Genomic DNA, 18,869 nt, shown 5'->3' with positions numbered 1-18,869 from the left:
TGCTGACCTTTGGCTTTGAAAGAGGGCTCGGAGGGGCTGGGGATGTGGCTCAAGCGGTAGCGCGCTCCCCTAGCATGCGTTCGGCCTGGGTTCCATCCTCAGCACCACATACAAACAAAGATGTTGTGTCCGCCAAATACTAAAAAGTAAATATTAAAATTCTTAAAAAAAAAAAAAAGTGGGCTTGGAGGTTGCCCACGAAGAAGGTGATATGTGTGGGGAGGTCTGGGTGAATTCTCTGTGATGTATGTGCCCCACGTAGGGGGTCTTCTTAGATGTAAGTGGAGGTATTCTTTAAGAGTTAAATTTTAGCTGAATGCAGTGACACATCCCTGTCATCCCAGCAACACAGGATGACTGTCTCAGTAATTTTAGCAAGACCTTCAGCAATTTAGTGAGACCCTGTCTCAAAATAAAAAATTAAAAAGGGCTGGGGATGTAGCTCAGTGGTAAGCATCTCTGAATACCAAAAAAAAAAAAAAAAAATGTGGAGCCACACAGTTCCCCACAGGTCTGCAACTCACTGCAAATATCCTGACCATCTGGGTCTACCCTAAATCTTTCTTGCTGCAGTGACACCTGACACCAGTTAGGAAGTGGGATGATCTGTTACAGGTGGGCCTGGACCTGGTTCTTTGCATACTGCATCTTTAAGCATCCTCAAATCAGAGATGTACCCATCCAAAGCAGGTCTGATCAGTTGTGCCCCTGAGTTACAGTTGCCTGGTTGCCACACAAATCGGGGAGAGACAAGGGCTAGAGTAGTTGTGACCTTTTTCCCAAAAGCCTCTTTCTCCTGGGCTTTGAGTCTTCACTTCAGTTGAGCCCAGGGGAGGTGGGGGAGTATGTAAAATCCTAGGGGTTGGGCTGGAGTTGTGGATCATTGACAGAGCGCTCACTTTGCACTATGAGGCACTGGGTTCAATCCCCAGCACCACATAAAAATAAATAAATAAAATAAAGGTGTTGTGTCCATCTACAACATATAAATATAAAAACCTAGGGGTGCAGGGAGAAAACTCAGGGTCAGGGAAATAGAACATCTTGTCCCCCTACCTCGGAATGGTAGGAGGGTACTATTCCGAGGTAGGGGGACAAGAGTGCACTGTGCTCACCCCTTTCCTGTCCCTCCCTTGGATCATCCCAGACAGGAAAGTCAGCCAGGGCCTGGGCAGCAGACACAGAGAGAAGGTGGAAGTCAATGCCATGGGCATCCTGGGAAAAAAGGGAGCTGACATTGCTGCTCCTTCTCTTGCTGTCTGCCTCTTGGGAAGTCCTGAAGATCAAGGGTGTCTGTAATAATTAGGATGACTTTTCCCAGCTTTGTTCAAATGCCACCTGTGTGATGTGGGGCATGTCTTTGTCCCACCTAGTGTATTATTTTTAAGCAACCTTTTTTTTTTTACCTGAAATTGATTTCTAAGGGACATATGAACATCATGTGAAATATCATACCATAAGTCCTCAGGTTCAATAGGTTTGTTTTATTTTTTATGCATCAACACACAAGCATAACTGCCCAAGGTAAAGCAAACATGCTTCCAGATCCCACCACAAACCGTCTCACAGGGTAACACTGCTCAGGGTGCTGGTTTCCACATTCTGTTCTCAGAGGTGTCTCTGGAGTCTCTAAAGGTAGGAGGGATCTGAGCTCCCAACCTCCTTCAACTAGAAGGTCTCTCTTTTAGTGTCTATATTAGGGTTGTACAAGAGTTTATATACCGGAAAAGAATGCCACATCTAAAAACATGACAATCTGAAAACTGCTGTCCAATCCAAGCTGCACAAGGTTGGGGAAGAGAAATGGCCTTCTAGAGTCCCATGGCCATTGGAGGCAAAGTCTGGCCTAGAACTTAGATCCGCAGATCCCCAATTCTCCCCAGAAGCAGAGACGGTTCTCCATCTTCTAAAGGAATGGAGGAAGGTCCCTGTTGGGGATGTGGGGGAGAGGTGGAGAGGGTGGATAAAGATGGAGGGTGGGGGAGAGGGTGCGGGAGCAGGGCTGGAGGGCAGCACCAGGCAGGGCTCAAGCAGCCCCTTTACGCACAGCAGCCTCTACAGTGGAGGACCACAGCCTGCCATCTTATTTTCTGAAGTTTCCCTTGTTAACACCCCTGATGAGGACGCCTGGGGAGGAGGTGGACAGGGTCCTCCCTGTGGGCACTCCTTGGGATCCCCACTCCTACCTTCTCTTCAGCTTCAACACCTCCCAGCCCTGCTTCCTTCCATGCTCTCTTCCACTCCGTAAGTGTGTGGTCCTCATTCTGATTTGGTCTATGGGGCCTCTGCTACTCAGGTGGCCCCTGCTTCTAACTGAGAACACCTAGAAATCGGAGGGGCCCCTACAGTCTCCTGGCCAAGGCATACTTTCCCCTGAGCCACCGTGGGGGCAGCTGAGTGCCGTCAACCCTGAAGACTGGGCTCCGCCTCATTGGTCCCTGCCCACCAGGGAAGGACTGTGCCCTTCCTGGCCCCACTCACTCCTGCCCAGGGAGTGCCAGCAAGTCCGAACCAGGGAAAGTGTGGGCAAGAGCAGGCTGGCCCAGGGACTCTCCTGCTACTCTGAAAACTTGGATGAGCCTGCAGTATTGGAACTGCCACAGGCTTCCCGGGGCCTGGCCCCTCAGAACATGGCACTTTTCCTTCTCTGCTGAGTGATCCAGCCACTGGGATTCATGTCCATCTGCAGCATCTTCATCACCCACTTGTCACGACGGGCACCGTCCACGAACTCACTCAGGGACAGCCGACCTGAGCACGGGGCAGGAGACATGGTCACTGGGAAGAAGGCAAGACCTGGAGCTGGGGGCAGGACAGAGACCTTCCCTCCTAAGAGGCACCTGCCCCTCTTCTACAGATCAGCCTGCAGAACCGAGTCCAGAGCTTGTGGCTGGTCAATGCTCTGATTCTCCAGGAGTCTCCTGGGGCTTTCTTGACAAGGGACTGTAGCTTTACTCTTGCACACAGCACCTCTCAAATGTTGAGCGTTCCCTGAAGACACTTTCCAAGAGTGTCCCAAGCCAGTTCCCGTGCACAGCACTGGAGGGCTGGGCCCTGAGCTGCAGGGCCGGGAGCTCAGTGGCCTGAACAGACGCCTCCCCTGCCAGGCTCTTACTCACCCTCCCATTTGTTCCCCTCAGCCACTCTGGTTGTCTTCACTTTCCAGGTGAGGAAACTGAGGCCAGGCTAAGGGGTTAACCTCCAAAGTTCCTATTCCTTCTGCTCGCTTGCCTGGCCTCCTTTGGTGACTCCTGGGAAGCTTTAATCTCTCACAAACATGTGCGCTGTGTGACGCCCTTTGGTATTTCATGTCGTCCTCTCCTCAGCCAGCTCACCCATGAGAATATCAGCAGTTGGGAAGTGGCATATTGCCACTTGCCGTGGCATTTGACCAGAAGATGGGGATGACGGGGAGCAGGCAGCCGTTACCCGGTAGCTCCACCCCTTACCGTCCCCATTTTCATCCACCAGGTAGAAGATCCTGTCCACGACCTCCTCAGGTGTGAGCATCTGGCCCTGCTGCTCTGTCTCTGTCTCGACGCGGCAGGCTTTCTTCAGCTTGTAAATCACCTGCCAGAGAGGAGAGGACTCAGCTGTCCTGACAGGACACCCTGCAAGCCTCGGCTCTACCCACACCCCTCAGTGCCACCTCTGCAGTGCTGGCCCCAGGCCGTGCATCTTAGTGTCAAAGGAGCCAGATCTAAGCCAGATCCAACCTGTACCAAACACCAGTTGTATTACCCCCTGGGGACTTCCTGGCCTCAATCTGCCCTTCCCCGACACCACTTCCATTCCCACTGCCATCTGCAGAGGGATGGGATGACTAAGTCACCAACAGTTGACACTCCAATCTACAGAAAAATAAATAGAGATGCAGAGGAGAAAAAATAATTTAGTGTCATCTTGTATGTATAGGTGTCAAATAGTGTGATGGGGATAGAGGGCTGGGACTGGAAGCAACCTTCTCCTTTGTGCTGGGTCCTTGAGATAATATGAGATGACATTTGCAAAGGTCCCAAGTAAATGCAAACGAGATGGGAAAACTTGAGGACCCTCCCTGGACCCCATCTGGGTGCTGAGGACAGAGGCTGCATGGCCTTGGTCTCCCAGGCCTCACTGCCCAGTCCAGCACTGGCAGAGCACAGGCCCCACTGAACAGGCCTGGGGGGCACCCAAGGGGATGCCCTGAAATCCAGCTCCAGTACTTCCTGTGTATGAATGTAGTTCTGGGGATCCACTGGCTGCCACAGGAAAAGTGTCGGGAGCCTGTGACACTAGATGCCACCTTTCCTCCTTGATCATTCCTGGCTGGTTGCCTATCTGTTTTGTTCGTTTTTAAAAAGAAACAACTTTGGTTTTCTCTAAAGCACTTGTTTTTTTATTTTATTAATTTCTACTCTCTATTGTTTCCTCTCATATATTTTCTTTGGGTTTAATTTACTTTTTTCCCCCATTTTCTCTAGATAACTTCTTAGATCGTTAGTTTTCAGCCTTTCTTATTTTTTTTCATAGAGACATCTTGAGACTGTAAATTTCTCTACAAACCCAGGTGCTCCACACGTTTTGTTATGTCACATACGACAGGTGCGCATCCTGATTCAATTAAAACTACTGTGTGCAACTATGTGTGTGTGTGGGAGACACAGACAGACAGAGGAGAGGTGGGTAGAGAGATAGGGAGAGAGACTAACGTGATTTCTCGGGGTCGTGGTATTGGGAAGGGTGTTGCCAAAGTTTCAAACAGATTTTTCTACTTAACTCTCAGCCGCTGATTTTCAGCTTGATTTCACTGTGGTCAGAGAACACGTTCTGAATGATTGATTTCAGTGCCTCTTCCCAACCCCACCCAGAGGCTCTCTTCAGTGGGCCCCCCGTGGCCAGCCCTCCGCGCCCCAGCAGTGCCTAGCACCCGGGGAGCCTGCTTCCAGGCAGGGACACCAACCTCCACGATGTCCAGGAGCTCCAGGCGGTCGATGCAGCCGTTGCCGTCCTTGTCGTAGATCTTGAAGGTCCACTTCAGCTTGTGCTCCAGGGAGCCCCTCAGCACAAGGTTCAGGGCCGCCACATACTCCAGGAAGTCGATGGTGTCGTCCTGCACGGGGTGTGGATGCTGCTGAGGCCCCTCCAGAGGGTGGCAGTGAGCTCTACGCAGGGTGATCCATCCCCAGAGAATCAGGGCTTTCCCTAATCTCTGTAACCCACATGGCCTCTGCATCATTGCGCATGCTGTTCTCCACCCCCAGACCTTTCCCACTGACAGTGGTCACCCAATCCTCCCTGTCCCTAAGGCTCAGCTCGAGAGTCCCCTCCTCCAGGAAGCCTTCTTTCTTGCACCGCCTGCGCCATAGCCTCTGTGTGGGTCTCTGTCTCTCCCTCCCTCCCTGTTCGCAGGCTCACAGCACCTGCTGTATTCTCCTTAGTTTGGGGCCAACTCTGGCAGCCTCCCCTCCCTCCTGGAGAACAGAGAGGGCTGGTATTGCTTGCGTTTCTTCTCCATGCCTAGCTCAGTGCCACTTGTACGTAGAATTGAGGTCCTGTACATACTTATGAATCCTGAGCAAATGATCCACTTGATCTGAATTTGGGACTTAAGTAGTTTTGAAAGATCAGGAAGCAGGGCTCATTGACATCTCCCCTTGCATGCGCATTCACCCCGAGTGCCCGGGAAGGGCAGGCAGTGGCTCCAGTCCCCTCTCACCTCTAAGCCTAGGTGGACATTACATGGAAGGAGGGGCCTGTACCCCCACTCCATCCAGGAAGGGTAGGAGGAGGTGGAACGCAGTTGGAAATTGAGAACTGGAAAGGGGAGGAGCACAGCCTACTTTACAGATACCCTGACAAAAAATGAACCTTCTTGGGACAGAAATGTGACAGCAACCATTATTCCAAAAGCAGAAATCAAGAAACTGGAGAAGTAGATGCTTGCTTTTCTCCCCCAAATGTGTGTGAGGTGAAGGGCTGGTGTATGGAGGCCACAGAGGGTCGGCTGGGCCAGGGTGTCAATTATAGGAGCTCACTTACTCCAGGGTTGGGACCGATGCCCTCCAAATGAAAAACCTAAGCCATTAGCTTCCCCGGGAATATCATCATTCACGTGACTTTGGAATCAGTGAGGACATCAATGGCTCAGAACACTTCTGTCCTATTGGGTCTGGCCACTCAGGGAGCTTTAACCAAGGGGTACCCAAGTGGGCAAGGGTTGAGCAACAGGATAAAATGGCAGAGAATGAAGGAAATAGCAAAAAGACTGAGGAAAAAATAAGAGGAAAGTAACCCTAGACTGCCTCAACACCGAGGGTTTTATTCAACATATTTTATTTATCATTCCTACAAATACATGGTTCTCCTGGCCCCCCTCCCCATATACTTACCTAATTGGGGTCAAACTATGTTTGTAGTTTTATTTGCTGGATGTCCATTTAATATCTTCTCATGTTTTTAAGAATTATATGAACTATCAATATTTGTGGGGCTTGGGAGTACTGGGCATTCTCTTCTGTGAAACATATTCCTAATATTTTATTTTTTAAAATATGCATTTACTTAATGATTTGTAGTAGGGAATAAATCCAGGGGCACTTAACCACTGAGCCACATCCCCAACCCTTTTTATGTTGTATTTTAAGATAGGGTCTTGCTAAGTTGCTTAGCGCCTTGCCAACTTGCTCAGGCTGGCTTTGAACTTGAGATCCTCCTGACTCAGCCTCCTGAGCTGCTGGGATTACAGGTGTATACCATCATGCCTGGCTCTAATATTTTATATTGCATAGGGAACATTGATGTGTATTTTTTTCTTACATATTTCTGATACTGTCTTTTCTTTCTTCCTTCTTCCACCTGTCCCTCCCTGTACTGAAGGTTGAACCCAGGGGCTCTACTACTTAGCTACATCTCCAGACTTTTTTCTTTTTTTTTTTTATTTTGAGGCAGGACCTTGCTAAATTACCTAGGCTGGCCTGGGAACTTAAGACCCTACTGCCTCTGACTCCTGAGTCACTGTCTAGTAATTTCTTTGGAGTAGATTCTTAAGCAGTGGTTATTTGTTTGGAAGGATATTTTCTTTTGTACTTATTATTTATTAAGCTTACTACAAGCCAAGCACAGTGACGCACGCCTGTAATCCCAGTGGCTTGGGAGGCTGAGGCAGGAGGATCACGAGTTCAAAGCCCTCCTCAGCAACATCAGGGTGCTAAGCTGTTAAGACCTTGTCTCTAAGTAAAATACAAAAAAAAAAAAAAAAAAAAGGTTGGGATGTGACTCAGTGGTTGAGTGCCCCTGAGTTCAATTCCTCCACAAAACTTACTACAAACCAATCCTGTGTTTCTTCTTTAATAAAAATTGAGTATAAAAATGCTATTCCCGTTTTATAGATGAGAAATCTGAGACTTGGAGGTGCCCAAGCTACATGTCTCCTCCAGTTCATCAAGTTGGAAAAAAACTTCTGTTCTCCACTCAATGTTTCTCTCCTTCCTTCTTCCCTTCCTTCCTTCCCTGCTCCCCTTTCTTTTTCATTCTTTCATGGTGCTGGGAATGGAACCTTGGACCTCACACATGTTGGACAAGCTATCACTGAGCTACACCCCGAGTAACAAGGTCTAGCAAATGATTTTGATGTCTAGAGGTACCAAGGAGGTAACCCCCACAAAACCCAACCCCTGACAAAGTCTCCAGGTTTCTAGATTCTCTCTCATTCTTTGCCCAGAAACTTCTGGTTCCAAACCACCTCTCTTAATGTGAGTCAGTGGAGAGAAGATGATTCATTATTTGCTTCTCCTCAAAGGGGAGGTCACTGCACACCCCAGGACCATTTCTGGGAAGCTTCTAGATGGTGCTAATCTCATCTGTTGTGCACAGACCTAGTCAGCTCCAATTACCCAGAGGCCTGTGAGGGGTGGAAATGTCTCATCTGCTGTGGAGTGGGGTGGGCGTGCCGTCTGCTCTGGGGGATTATATGCCTCATTTCTCTCTGAATGGGCTGTATTTGTGCACCAGCCCTGACCCCAATGCTGTTATACAAGAATCCCAAGTGACGTTCAGCTTTCACTCTCTCTTTCCTTCCATCCCAGGGTGTCACAAGGCTAATTCCGGAAACAGAGAAGAGAGTCGCAAGGGAGTAGAGGGGCAGAGACAGGGTATATCTATAGCTCTGTCTCCACCAAACCCATTTTATCACCCTGTATTTGGACATGTGAGATGGATCTTTGAATTCTTTTCATAATTTTTGTTCTAAAAATCTCAGACCAGTCAGTCGTGCTAGTGCACGCCTGTAATCCCAGCAGCTTGGGAGATTGGGGTGGGAGGGTTTCAAGTTCAAAGCCAGCCTCAGCAACTTAGTGAGGTCCTAGCAACTCAGTGAGACCCTGTCTCTAAATAAAAAACACAAAAAAGGGCTGGGGATGTGGCTCAGTGGTTAAGCTCCCCTGAGTTTAATCCTCCGATACACACACACAAATAAAATAAAAATAAAAATCTCAGACCAGGGGCTGGGATGTGGCTCAAGCGGTAGCGCGCTCGCCTAGCATGCGTGCGGCCCGGGTTCGATCCTCAGCAGCACCACATACCAACAAAGATGTCGTGTCCGCCGAGAACTAAGAAAAAATAAATAAATGTTAAAATTCTCTCTCTCTCTGCCCCCCTCTCTCACTTTCTCTTAAAAAAAAAAAAAAAAAAAAAAAAAAAAAAAAAAAAAAAAAAAAAAAAAAAAATCTCAGACCAATTGTCCAGAAATAAAACTCTGATATCAAGATTCTGCTGAAGAGCTGGGTGGAGCTCAGTGGTGGAGCACTTGTCTAGAGTGCAGGGGCCTTAGGTACCATCCCCAACATGGGGCAAAAATGATTGTGCTAAGGCAGGGGATGGTAGGTTTAGAGACACAGACTACATGGGAGAGAAAGAAGGCTAAGTCCCTGACAGAGGAGCTCAACACCTTCCAGGGAAGCTCTTCCTTACAGCAAGATACTAACTACTAAAGAAGGATGGTGGAGTCAGAGAAATATCAACAGATGCCCAAACTGGTAGATGATGATTTGATGAACAATAGTATATTTGCTGTCTCCAGGGAGATCCTGATAAGATACTTATTAATTGCAAAGAAAATACAGTAACTACCATGGAGAAACCAGGAAGACACCATCTCCACCAAAAGCTTGAAGTTATTTCAGTCATGGGTCGAACCAACATCATGTACTCCATATGAAGCCCTGAGAGGGCCATGACATCACACCCATGGCCTTTTTTACTGGAAGCTGAATCTCATGAGGAAATACTAGACAAATCTGAATTGTCAGATCCTCTACAAAATAATTAGGGCTAAAGCCTTAAAAAATGTCAAGCTCAATTAAAACAAAGGCTGAGATTGAAGCTTCCAAATTAAAGGAGACATGTCAGATAAATGCAGTATGTGATCAGACCAAAAAAAAAAAAAAAAGAAGAAGAAGAAGAAGTCGGGCATGGTGGCACATGCCTGTAATCCCAGAAGTTTGGGAGGCTGAGGCAGGAGGATTGTGAGTTCAAAGCTAGCCTCAGTAAAAGCAAGGTGCTAAGCAACTCAGTGAGACCCTGTCTTTAAATAAAAATACAGAATAGGACTGGGGATGTGACTCAGTGGTTGAGTGCTTCTGAATTCAATCCCCAGTACCAAAAAAAAAGAAAGAGAGAGAAAAAGAAAGAAAGAAAGGAAGGAAGGAAGGAAGGAAAGAAGGAAGAAAGAAAAGAGAGGGTTGTGGCTCAGCGGTAGAACACTCGCCTTGTACGTGTGGGCCCTGGGTTGGATCCTCGCACCACATAAAAATAAGTAAGTGAAATAAAGGTATTGTGTCCTACTACAACTAAAAAATAAATATTAAAAAAGAAAAGAAGTTATAAAATTTTAATTTTAATTTTAACCAAACTTGAATATGGATGATTACTAGACAATAAAAATTCAATGTTGAAACTTCCTGATTTATTTTTTTGGTGGGCAGTATTGGGGATTGAACCCAGGGGCGCCCTTTCACTGAGCTATATTCCCAGCCCTCTTTATTTTTTATTTTTACACAGGGTCTTGCTAAATACCCAGGCTGGTCTGGAGCTAGTAAACCTCTCACCTCTGCTGGGATTTCAGGCGTGTGCCACTGCACCCGGGTGATCAAATTGAATTTTAAAATTAAATTCCTACATGTGTATACAAAATTTAGCTATCTTCTTAGCTACCAGTGCCATTGAAGAGCTTAAAGAAGCCCTGGGTTTGGATGGCTTCATGAGACCCTCCATGACCTGGAGAGTGGAAAAGGACTTTGCCCAGGGATCCAGCCACTCTCCCGGGTGGCTACAGCCTCCTCTAGCACCCACAACAGGGAAGACCTGGCCAGCCTCAGTTCAAAGGACCCCAGCAAGGGGCAGCTCACGGTGTGTGCTAAGACATCTTGTCCCATTTGGGACATCTGCTTAGCTCCTTGGGTTTAGACAGAGAGGGGCTCTGGCAGGTGTCAAAACCCTAGGTCCTTAGGCTATAGAGCCTCATCCAAAAACACACAAAGAGAAGCCCTGGACGGTCAAACACCTTCAGGTCTCAGAAACAGGATGCAGACAGCATAGGATAAATGCTGAGAGAGAGGCAGGCAAGACAGAGGGAAAGGGACAGAATAAGGGGGAGAGAAGAAAATAATTTGAGGGAATTGAGACTGAGGAAGAGCAGAGAGGGCTTGGGGGTACAGGGGTTATCCTAGAGGATGCATCTTGGATTCAAGGATGCCAAGGGTGACAGCTGGACTGGCTATAGGTCCTCCCTCCAGGCGGTCTTACCCCATTCTTGTCGAAGGCTCGGAACATGCCTTCTACGCACTGGGTGGCCTCCTTGTTGTCTGTGACCTTGAAGAAGCGTTTGAACTCGTGCATGAAGAGGGTGCCACTGGGGCACTCCATCACAAACTTCTTGTACCACTCCTGGAGCTCGGCCACGTCCATCTCCCCAGACGCCTCCACCTTCTCCCAGCTGAACTGCTGCCCCATCTTGCCCTGAGGAATGTCAGGGGGTAAAGGTCTGCGACTTCTCTTGGGCCTCTGCTGACTGATTCCCTAGGCTAGGGCCCTCTTCCCCCGTCTCCTTTACTTGACCAGCCTATTCATAAGTCTCCTGGGCAACTAACATGATGGACAGGGTAGGGCTGACAGCCTGGTGGGGCAGGCCCAGACCAGCTAAGCTGCCCTAAGACCATTAAAAGATTCTTCTGGAAGGTCTGACCTCCAGTCTGCTAAGCCCCCTCAGCCCCACCCCTCTTGTTAGTTCTGCTAACCAAGCACCTAGGCTGACCCAAGAGGACCGAGAAATAAAAGAAGGGAAGAAACAGGCAGATGCAGGTGGGAGAGAGGATGACAGGCTGGCATGCTCCCATCACACATACTCCGCCTTCCTTTTTAATTGAGTACAGCAAGGCACAGAGAGGCCCATCTTGGAGATACAGAAGATTCTAAAATCCAAAGAGGAAGGAAGACCAACTTCTAGCCCTTAGAATAGAACCTTCTGGTGATTTGGTCTTGTCCTTCCATGTGGTCTGCAGAATCTGTGGTGGAAAGAGTTCTAGGGGAGCAGCTGTCCTTAGCACACTAGGGGCCGTTCCCTTACAGATCAGGCCTGAGTCTTGGAAGTTTTTCATTTTCTAGTTCAAAATACAAATGCCTCCCTCTAACCCACCCAATCCTTTCTGACATTCCCTCCAAAGTTCTAACATAGGAGAAGGATCTTGGGGAATGGCCACAATACCTTTGAAGGCTCTCACTTTTATAGAAAAGGTCATGCAATCTGCTTTGGATCAATTATATACACATGCTTATTTTTTAAATATTTATTTTTTAGTTGTAGTTGGACACAATACTTTTGTTTTATTTATTTATCTTTATGTGGTGCTGAGGAGTGAACCCAGGACCTTGCACATGCAAGGTGAGCGCTCTACCACTGAGCCACCACTCCAGCCCTACAGGCTTATTTTAATGTAATATAAAAATAATACTTCCAAGAAATCAGAAGACCCACAGAAGTGATTTTTCTAGATTTTAAGGGCTGAAGTTCTGGTGAATCAGCTCTTAATCAAGGGGTAGCACTGCCATCCCCAAATTGTGCTTACCTCCCCTCGCTGCTTCTACTCCAGAACACCCCCAATTCCTCAAAGTTCCTTGAACCTTCTTGCCATTCCCAAAATGGGAACCCCCTCCTTTGCCAGCCCTTCAAGTACTAGGGGAATTTCTTCCATATTCTTCAAAGCTAGGGTAGGACCAGTGTCCTCCTTGCTCCTTACCGTTGCTTCCTGATGGCTTCTTGTCTTTTCTTTCTCAAAAATGCCTGTCCCACGGGAGCCATATCTGACTCCACCCTCTATTTACTCTTTCTGTTGACATCATTTGCTGGGGATGTCACTTCTTGTCTCAAAGTAGCAAATATTTCAGTGACTTGAACATCCAGGCTGATAACTGACCACCCAGTCTTCTTAGTTGCAAAGAGTTTTTCTCCTCCCAACCTTGAGCCCTGACCATACCCTTGTGGTCCAGGGCCTGCAGCTGCAGCATCTGGGAGCTTGTTAGACATGCAAATTCTCAGCACACGCACCCCCCCCCCCACCAAGATGAATGGGTGGCTTTGGGGATGGGGCCCAGCAATTTAGCAAACCCCAGCCCTCCCATGCTTCTGACATACAATAACATCTGAGAAGCACAACCCTAGGCTTTGCTGTCATTGATTTCTCAACTGCCTCTGAAACAGACATTGCCTGCTTTTTTTTTTCAAAATTTTTACTTGTAGAAAGACACAATACTTTTATTTTATTTATTTATTCTTATGTGGTGCTGAGGATTGAACCCAGTGCTTCGCATGTGCCAGGCGAGCTACAATCCCAGCCCAGACATTGCCTTCTCTAGTCAGCCTCTCTAATGGCTTACTCTAATACTTGCACTGTAGTAATTCATCAATCTGAGTGACACTTCCATTTTGTTGATCTAACATCTGACACCTTGCTCATGTCCTCCTTTCTTCCTTGTCCTCACCCCACTGCCCTGTGTGCTTGCTGTTTCCTTGACTTCTCTGCCCCCCTTCTCCCTCCAACTTCCTTGGCAAAACCAGGTCCTGGTCAATGCTACCTACTGTGTACTAACACCTCACCGCACCCAGGAGGCAGAGCACTGCTAGAGATGATCCTAAAATCACGCTGGCTGCACACACTTCAAATAATGGTGGACTTTCATGCTCTTCCCCGTCAAAGTCACTCTTCCTCTAGAAAAGACTTTCTGTCTCCACACCTTCCGTGCACTCCCCTGGGAGCGGTGACCAAGTGGCATCCTTCACAGAGAGACAGAGGAGCCAAACTGCAACTCTTCCCACCAATGTTTACCACTTCTGTGTCTCTGTGCCCACATCCTCTGCCCTCTTCTGCTACAGTGGAAGCGGCATCCCCTGCCCACTTCCTTACCTGTCTGCCCTGACATTTGCTTCCCAGATGATGTCTCCTTTCACCTACTAGACTTTGTTCTCACGATTCATCCTTTTCTCTTCTGCAGCCTCGATTTCTAACAGATCACACCTGTCAGCATTCAGACATGCTTTAATATTACCTGAATGAAAACAAGACAATCTGTCCTGACCACACACCCAGGACCACATCATGACTTTGGTGGGCCACACTTTTGTCTTCATGGGTCATTATGTAAAAATTAGATAAGTAAATATTAAAATTATATTTCATCACTCAGTATAAAAATGAAGATTGTGTTCATTTTGTCTTTGAAGGACTGGGAATCAAAGCCAGGGCCTTCACATGCTAGGCAAGCACACTAGTGCCAGGCTACACCCTGAGCCCCTTTTAGATTTTGTTTTGAGACAGAGTCTTGCTAAGTTGCTGAGGTTGGCCTGGAACTTGTGATCCTCCTGCCTCAGCCTCCTGAGTCATTGGAATTACAGTTGTGGGCCACTGCATCTGGCTCACCTTTTATTTTGATTTTAAAAGAAATTTAATTCAGGTGCAGTGGCTCATGCCTGTAATCCCAATGGTTCAGGAGGCTGAGGCAGGAGGAACACAAGTTGGAGTCTAGCTTCAGCAATGGTGAGGCACTAACCAACTTAGTTGTTACTGTTTTCTTTCTTTCTTTCTTTTTTTTTTTTTTAGTACCAGAGATTGAATTTAGGGGCACTCAACCACTGAACCATATCTCCAGCCTGATTTTGTATTTTATTTAGAGACAGGGTCTCATTGAATTGCTTAGGGCTTTGCTTTTGCTGAGGCTTGCTTTGAACTTGTGATCCTCCTGCCTCAGCCTGAGCTAGTGGAATTACAGGTGTGCTCTACAGAGCCCGGCTGTTGTTACTGTTTTATGCCACTGAGTGTTCAATGTTTTCTAAGGTAGCATTAGATGACCTGAACATTCGCGAACCTGCTCTGCATCCTCTTCCCCACCTCTACCCTGAGTGACACATTTCACTGTTTGCAGAGTTAGAGTCAATTACTTGTGACATAGTTGCTGCCTGAAGATAACAAAATCTTAAAATCGACAAAAGCCTGAAGTCAGAGGGCGGGACATGGGCTATCACCCCTGCTGCTGATCCCCAGGTCTGACAGTTTGCACCAGAGCCCTCTGAGCACCTCATCCTCTGCCTGGGTCTCGAGAGGCTCACAGAGGTGCTCTGACTGTGTAGGTGGTGCGGGACTGTCATTGGGGGGTGGGAAGAAACTGGCTCCATTTTAGCTGTTTCACACTCTGCTCACCGACATCGCTGCATTTCTCTGGTGTTCATGGTCAGCCTTCTGCCATAGTCTCTGCAGTCCACAGGCTCCACGGCCATCATGGTGGCTTTAATTTGGCACCCTCTTGTAGGTCTGAAGTTTGACTCTGATTCTGAATGTGAAAGTTCGAAAATTGGTGATCTGGAAAACTTCTTCAATGCCTGCTCATTCCTCTCTTTTAATTCCTCAAGAAAAGCAGTGTTTTGTCCACGGATGGTTTCAGCAGACTCCTGGAAACAAGTCACTCACTGATTCTCTTGGAATCCGCGATATTCACTGACAAGATCAAACTGGCAAATTCACTGTCATACTTTTCACAGTGGAATAATCCATTCTGTTGGTCAATCGCTTTCTCACTGCAGTCCTAGGTCAGGCAACCTGGTGCACACAGTTCTCTTTGCAAAGACACACCACTGTTGCCAAGAGCTAAGCTAGCCTGCCTTGTCACCCTGATCAGGTTCTCCCATTTAACCTCACGTAAAGGTTTTCCAGTTGGAGTTGCTCCCTCCTCCTTCTCCAGTCTTTAGATCAAGATGGAAACACCATACAAGGCTTGTCCTTGTGAGTCCAACCATCCCCAGAGTTTAGAGGTCTGTGGGATGTCAGGATTCACAATGATAGTGCTTAAAGACAGCATGGAAAGAAAGTCTCCATCAGAGACTTTGGCTCCTTCCATGACATCACGGGCTAGAACCATAGAACTTATCAGCATCTTCTCCCCAGAGAGTAGCAGTCACTATTTGCCCTGACAAGTCTATCACTTCTCTGTTGTTATACTTTGTTGCGATTTTAATAGCATTTTCATAGCTCTTGCAGATGCCGATTATGTTCTCTATGTCACCAATCCCTGTGAAATCAAACTGAACTATTGGTAAATGATGACCATCTTCACAGGGCATAACTGAAATCTCATTTATTGAAAGTCATCTCATAGTCTTTTTGTTTGTTTGTTTGTTTGGACTGGGGATTGAACTCAAGGGGCACTCAACCACTGAGCCACATCCCCAGCCCTATTGTGTATTTTATTTAGAGACAGGGTCTCACTGAGTTGCTTAGCACCTAGCTTTTGCTGAGGCTGGCTGTGAACTCACGATTCTCCTGTCTCAGCCTCCTGAGCCACTGGGATTATAAGCATGTGCCATTGCACCCATTCTCATAGTCATGTTTAACAGCTGAGAATTTTTTGTTAGTGATCTTCAGGGTGCCATTTGAGAAATAATACCCCTTATTAACTTCAATAAGGGCAAGAACTTGTCCACTTGATCACTGAAAGCACTAGCTGTGATTTCATCACTTTCATCAACTATTTCTTTACAAAAAAGTTTTCCTTCTCCTCAAGAATTGCTCCAGGTTCTGGTTACACAGCATTGATAGTCCACTTGGACTGGTAAGGCATGAGGCTGGTGATGGGTACCACTTTGGACTGTGTCCTCCCAGAAGGATGCAATAGACTGGTTCCCTTCAGGTGTTCCAAATGTTTCTGAGGCACAATAAGCCTTAGATACAGTGGAAACCTCTCTGGAGTTCCCATTCTGTTGCTGGGGCTTGCTGGGTGGTGGATTGACAGGTGAGATGGGAGAAGGAACTTGCTGCTGCCCATGTCCTTCATGATAGGGCACTGGATTGCCAAACTTCATCCCAATTGTTTCAGCTGAGTTCAAAACTTCTAAGTCCATCAAAATAATTAATCTCCTTCCATCTTTCAGAGTGTTAGCAATAAATTGATGAATCTGGCAAATACAATTGTTGGACAACCCTTCTTCCTTAACAAGGGGATTCAATCCATCTCACACAAGCAGTTGATAACAGGGTGGACTATTTTCTGTTGTAATGGGACAGACATTGATGAACTGGCAGATGGGCTTTATAGATGCATCTCCCTGTTGCAGTGGCCCTCTTGCTCATGCGGCCAACCATGTCCACAGCACTAACTTCCACCCGTGCTGGCCCTCCTTGGCTCTCCTGTTTCACTACGGGTTGGATTCTGCATCCTCTTCTTTATCCCTTATTCACTCCTCAGCTTGCTCCAGCTGATCGTTCACTCCTGTTGGTCCACAGAAAAGGTTTTTAAAGGTCTCCAGGGACCTACTTTTCTTACTTAATCTGCCAGATTCATCCTACTTCACCAAACCACATTCTTTCTCCAATTGCTCTGGGTTTCAAGGCCCTACACTCCTCTGAGTTCTCTCTGGCTTCACCAGCTGTTCATTTCCTCTGCCAGCCCCTTCACCAGCCTCTGAATACTCTGGGGTTGCCAGGCTTGTCCTCAGTACTCCTGCCTTCCTGCTCTCTCCCCTGATTTCACTCATTCCCTTGACAGTACAGATCAGTTACAGACTGAGAGCTTCCAAATTTTTTATCTCCATCCTGAACCTTGCCCCATAACCCCAGGTGCTTGCATCCAAAGGCATACTAGATGCCAATATCCAGATTGCAAACTTAGCAAATCAGACTTGTTTCCCATCAATTCCCCTAATTCTTCCTCAGTCATTACATTTGATTAACTGCTTAGGCACTCAACTAGGAATCATCTCTGTCCCTCAGAACTCATTTCACTCTATTAGCAGGTCATTCTGTCAGTTCTACCTGCAAACTGTATATACTGAGTCTCATCGCTCCTCATCAGCGATGTTTCCAATTCTAGTCCAGGCCCACTCACCTGGCCCACTGCTACAGATCCCTAATGAGCGTCCCAGCCTGCTTTGGGCACTCTTTTACCCAGCAGCAAGAGCAGCATATTCTAAAACCTAAATCAGATCCTGTTGCTCTCCTGCTCTAAACCTTCCTATAGCTCCCCATTTACATTTAAGATAAATTCCATACTCCTTCCCACCAGTGACACACTCCTTACGTGACAATCCATCCTACTTACATCTTCACATAGTGCAAACATACTTGTGAGTCAAACCATCCCCAGAGCTGAGGCCTGTGGGATGTCAGGATTCATTCATTCACAAGCTCATTTTAGGATCAGAGTCTTAGCATTTAATGTCCCTCCTGCTTGAGTTGCTTCCTTCCCAGGATTCTCTCCTCCTCAGAGAACTCACTCCCCCAAGGGACCATTCAAGAAATTCTGACATTATCCTATTTTATTTTCTACATAGTTCTTGCTGCTTATGGAAACTTCCCTCCTGGCTTATTCTCTATATTCCCCACTACAGCCTATTCTCTATGAGGAAAGGAACTTCATTATGTGCATTACTGAACCCTCAGGTTTAGAAGAGTGCTTGACACATATAAGGAACTCAAGTCCTTGTTGAGTATCTGAGCAAAGTGGCAGGATCGGTCAGTGCTGAATTCATAGGAGATGTCACTCCTTCCTTTCACAGCTCAACTCCTTCTGGATTCCTCTGAGCCCAGATTAGGGGCATGGGGATAGAGCACACGCCTATAATCTCAGCAATTTGGGAGACCAAGGCAGCAGGATCTCAAGTTTAAGGTCAGCATCAGCAACTTAGTGAGGCTGTAAATGACCCTGTCTCAAAAAAAAAAAAAAAAAAAAAAAGGACTGGGATGAGTGATTAAATGTCCCTTGGTTCAATGTTCAATTCCCAATTCTAAAGAAAAAAAAGCAAGCCTCATAATCAGGTACTTAAAAATTAAAAAAAAAAAATGTGGGATTTTTGAACTGGAAGAGGCCTTGACAAACAATCTCCCCAGTTGTTTTCAAACTTTCTCATCTCAACACACCTACAATCACCGTGGCCACTGGCAGTTGTAGCTTTCTATGGCCAGCATCTCAACTGGCTTCATGTGAGGGTGGCATGAGCTCTGTCCATCTCTTGGTGTTTATTGACATTTAAGCCACACTGTGGAGAAATTAAAGGACAGTACGAGTCACAGGAATGAAAAGCTGACTAAAATTTATTATTCTTAATTATATTATTTCTTATATATTGATGTCTTAAACTGTTGTTACTGTAATAAAACATCTGAGACTTAAAAAAAAGTACTTCTATTCAATAAATTTTTGTGAATGAACTACATCATAGACTTTGGCTGAGGAATCTAAATTTTGATTGGCTTTTATGTGGGTCATTGCCCATGACTTACCCTAAAAATACTGCTGAGCTACTGAAGTATAAATATATCATTTTTAAAGAGGATTAAAAATCCACAAAGAGA

At 46.7% G+C, this 18,869-nt stretch overlaps 1 protein-coding gene and 2 pseudogenes across 2 annotated transcripts; all 3 read right to left on the bottom strand.

Moving 5' to 3' along the window:
- Positions 1 to 1,464: 1,464 nt before the first annotated feature.
- Guca1b (guanylate cyclase activator 1B) lies at positions 1,465 to 11,190 on the bottom strand. Of its 2 annotated transcripts, XM_005318691.4 has the most exons (4): positions 10,783 to 11,179; positions 4,943 to 5,092; positions 3,450 to 3,570; positions 1,465 to 2,751 (listed from the first exon to the last, which is right to left on the bottom strand). In XM_005318691.4, the coding sequence occupies exons 1-4, from the start codon at positions 10,987 to 10,989 to the stop codon at positions 2,624 to 2,626; spliced, it is 606 nt and encodes a 201-aa protein (XP_005318748.2). In that variant the 5' UTR covers positions 10,990 to 11,179; the 3' UTR covers positions 1,465 to 2,623. The 2 variants fall into 2 exon arrangements, with proteins under 2 accessions (XP_005318748.2, XP_021577588.2); XM_021721913.3 differs by having other exon boundaries at positions 2,664 to 3,570; positions 10,783 to 11,190.
- A 617-nt stretch (positions 11,191 to 11,807) lies between these two features.
- LOC144366209 (replication protein A 70 kDa DNA-binding subunit pseudogene) lies at positions 11,808 to 15,643 on the bottom strand (annotated as a pseudogene).
- Positions 15,642 to 17,367, bottom strand: LOC101976782 (replication protein A 70 kDa DNA-binding subunit pseudogene; annotated as a pseudogene).
- Between the last annotated feature and the right edge of the window lie 1,502 nt (positions 17,368 to 18,869).

The sequence above is a fragment of the Ictidomys tridecemlineatus genome, chromosome 8 (assembly GCF_052094955.1).
Source record: "Ictidomys tridecemlineatus isolate mIctTri1 chromosome 8, mIctTri1.hap1, whole genome shotgun sequence".
NCBI classification, from domain to species: domain Eukaryota; kingdom Metazoa; phylum Chordata; class Mammalia; order Rodentia; family Sciuridae; genus Ictidomys; species Ictidomys tridecemlineatus.
This window is presented reverse-complemented; position numbering and strand designations above follow the sequence as displayed.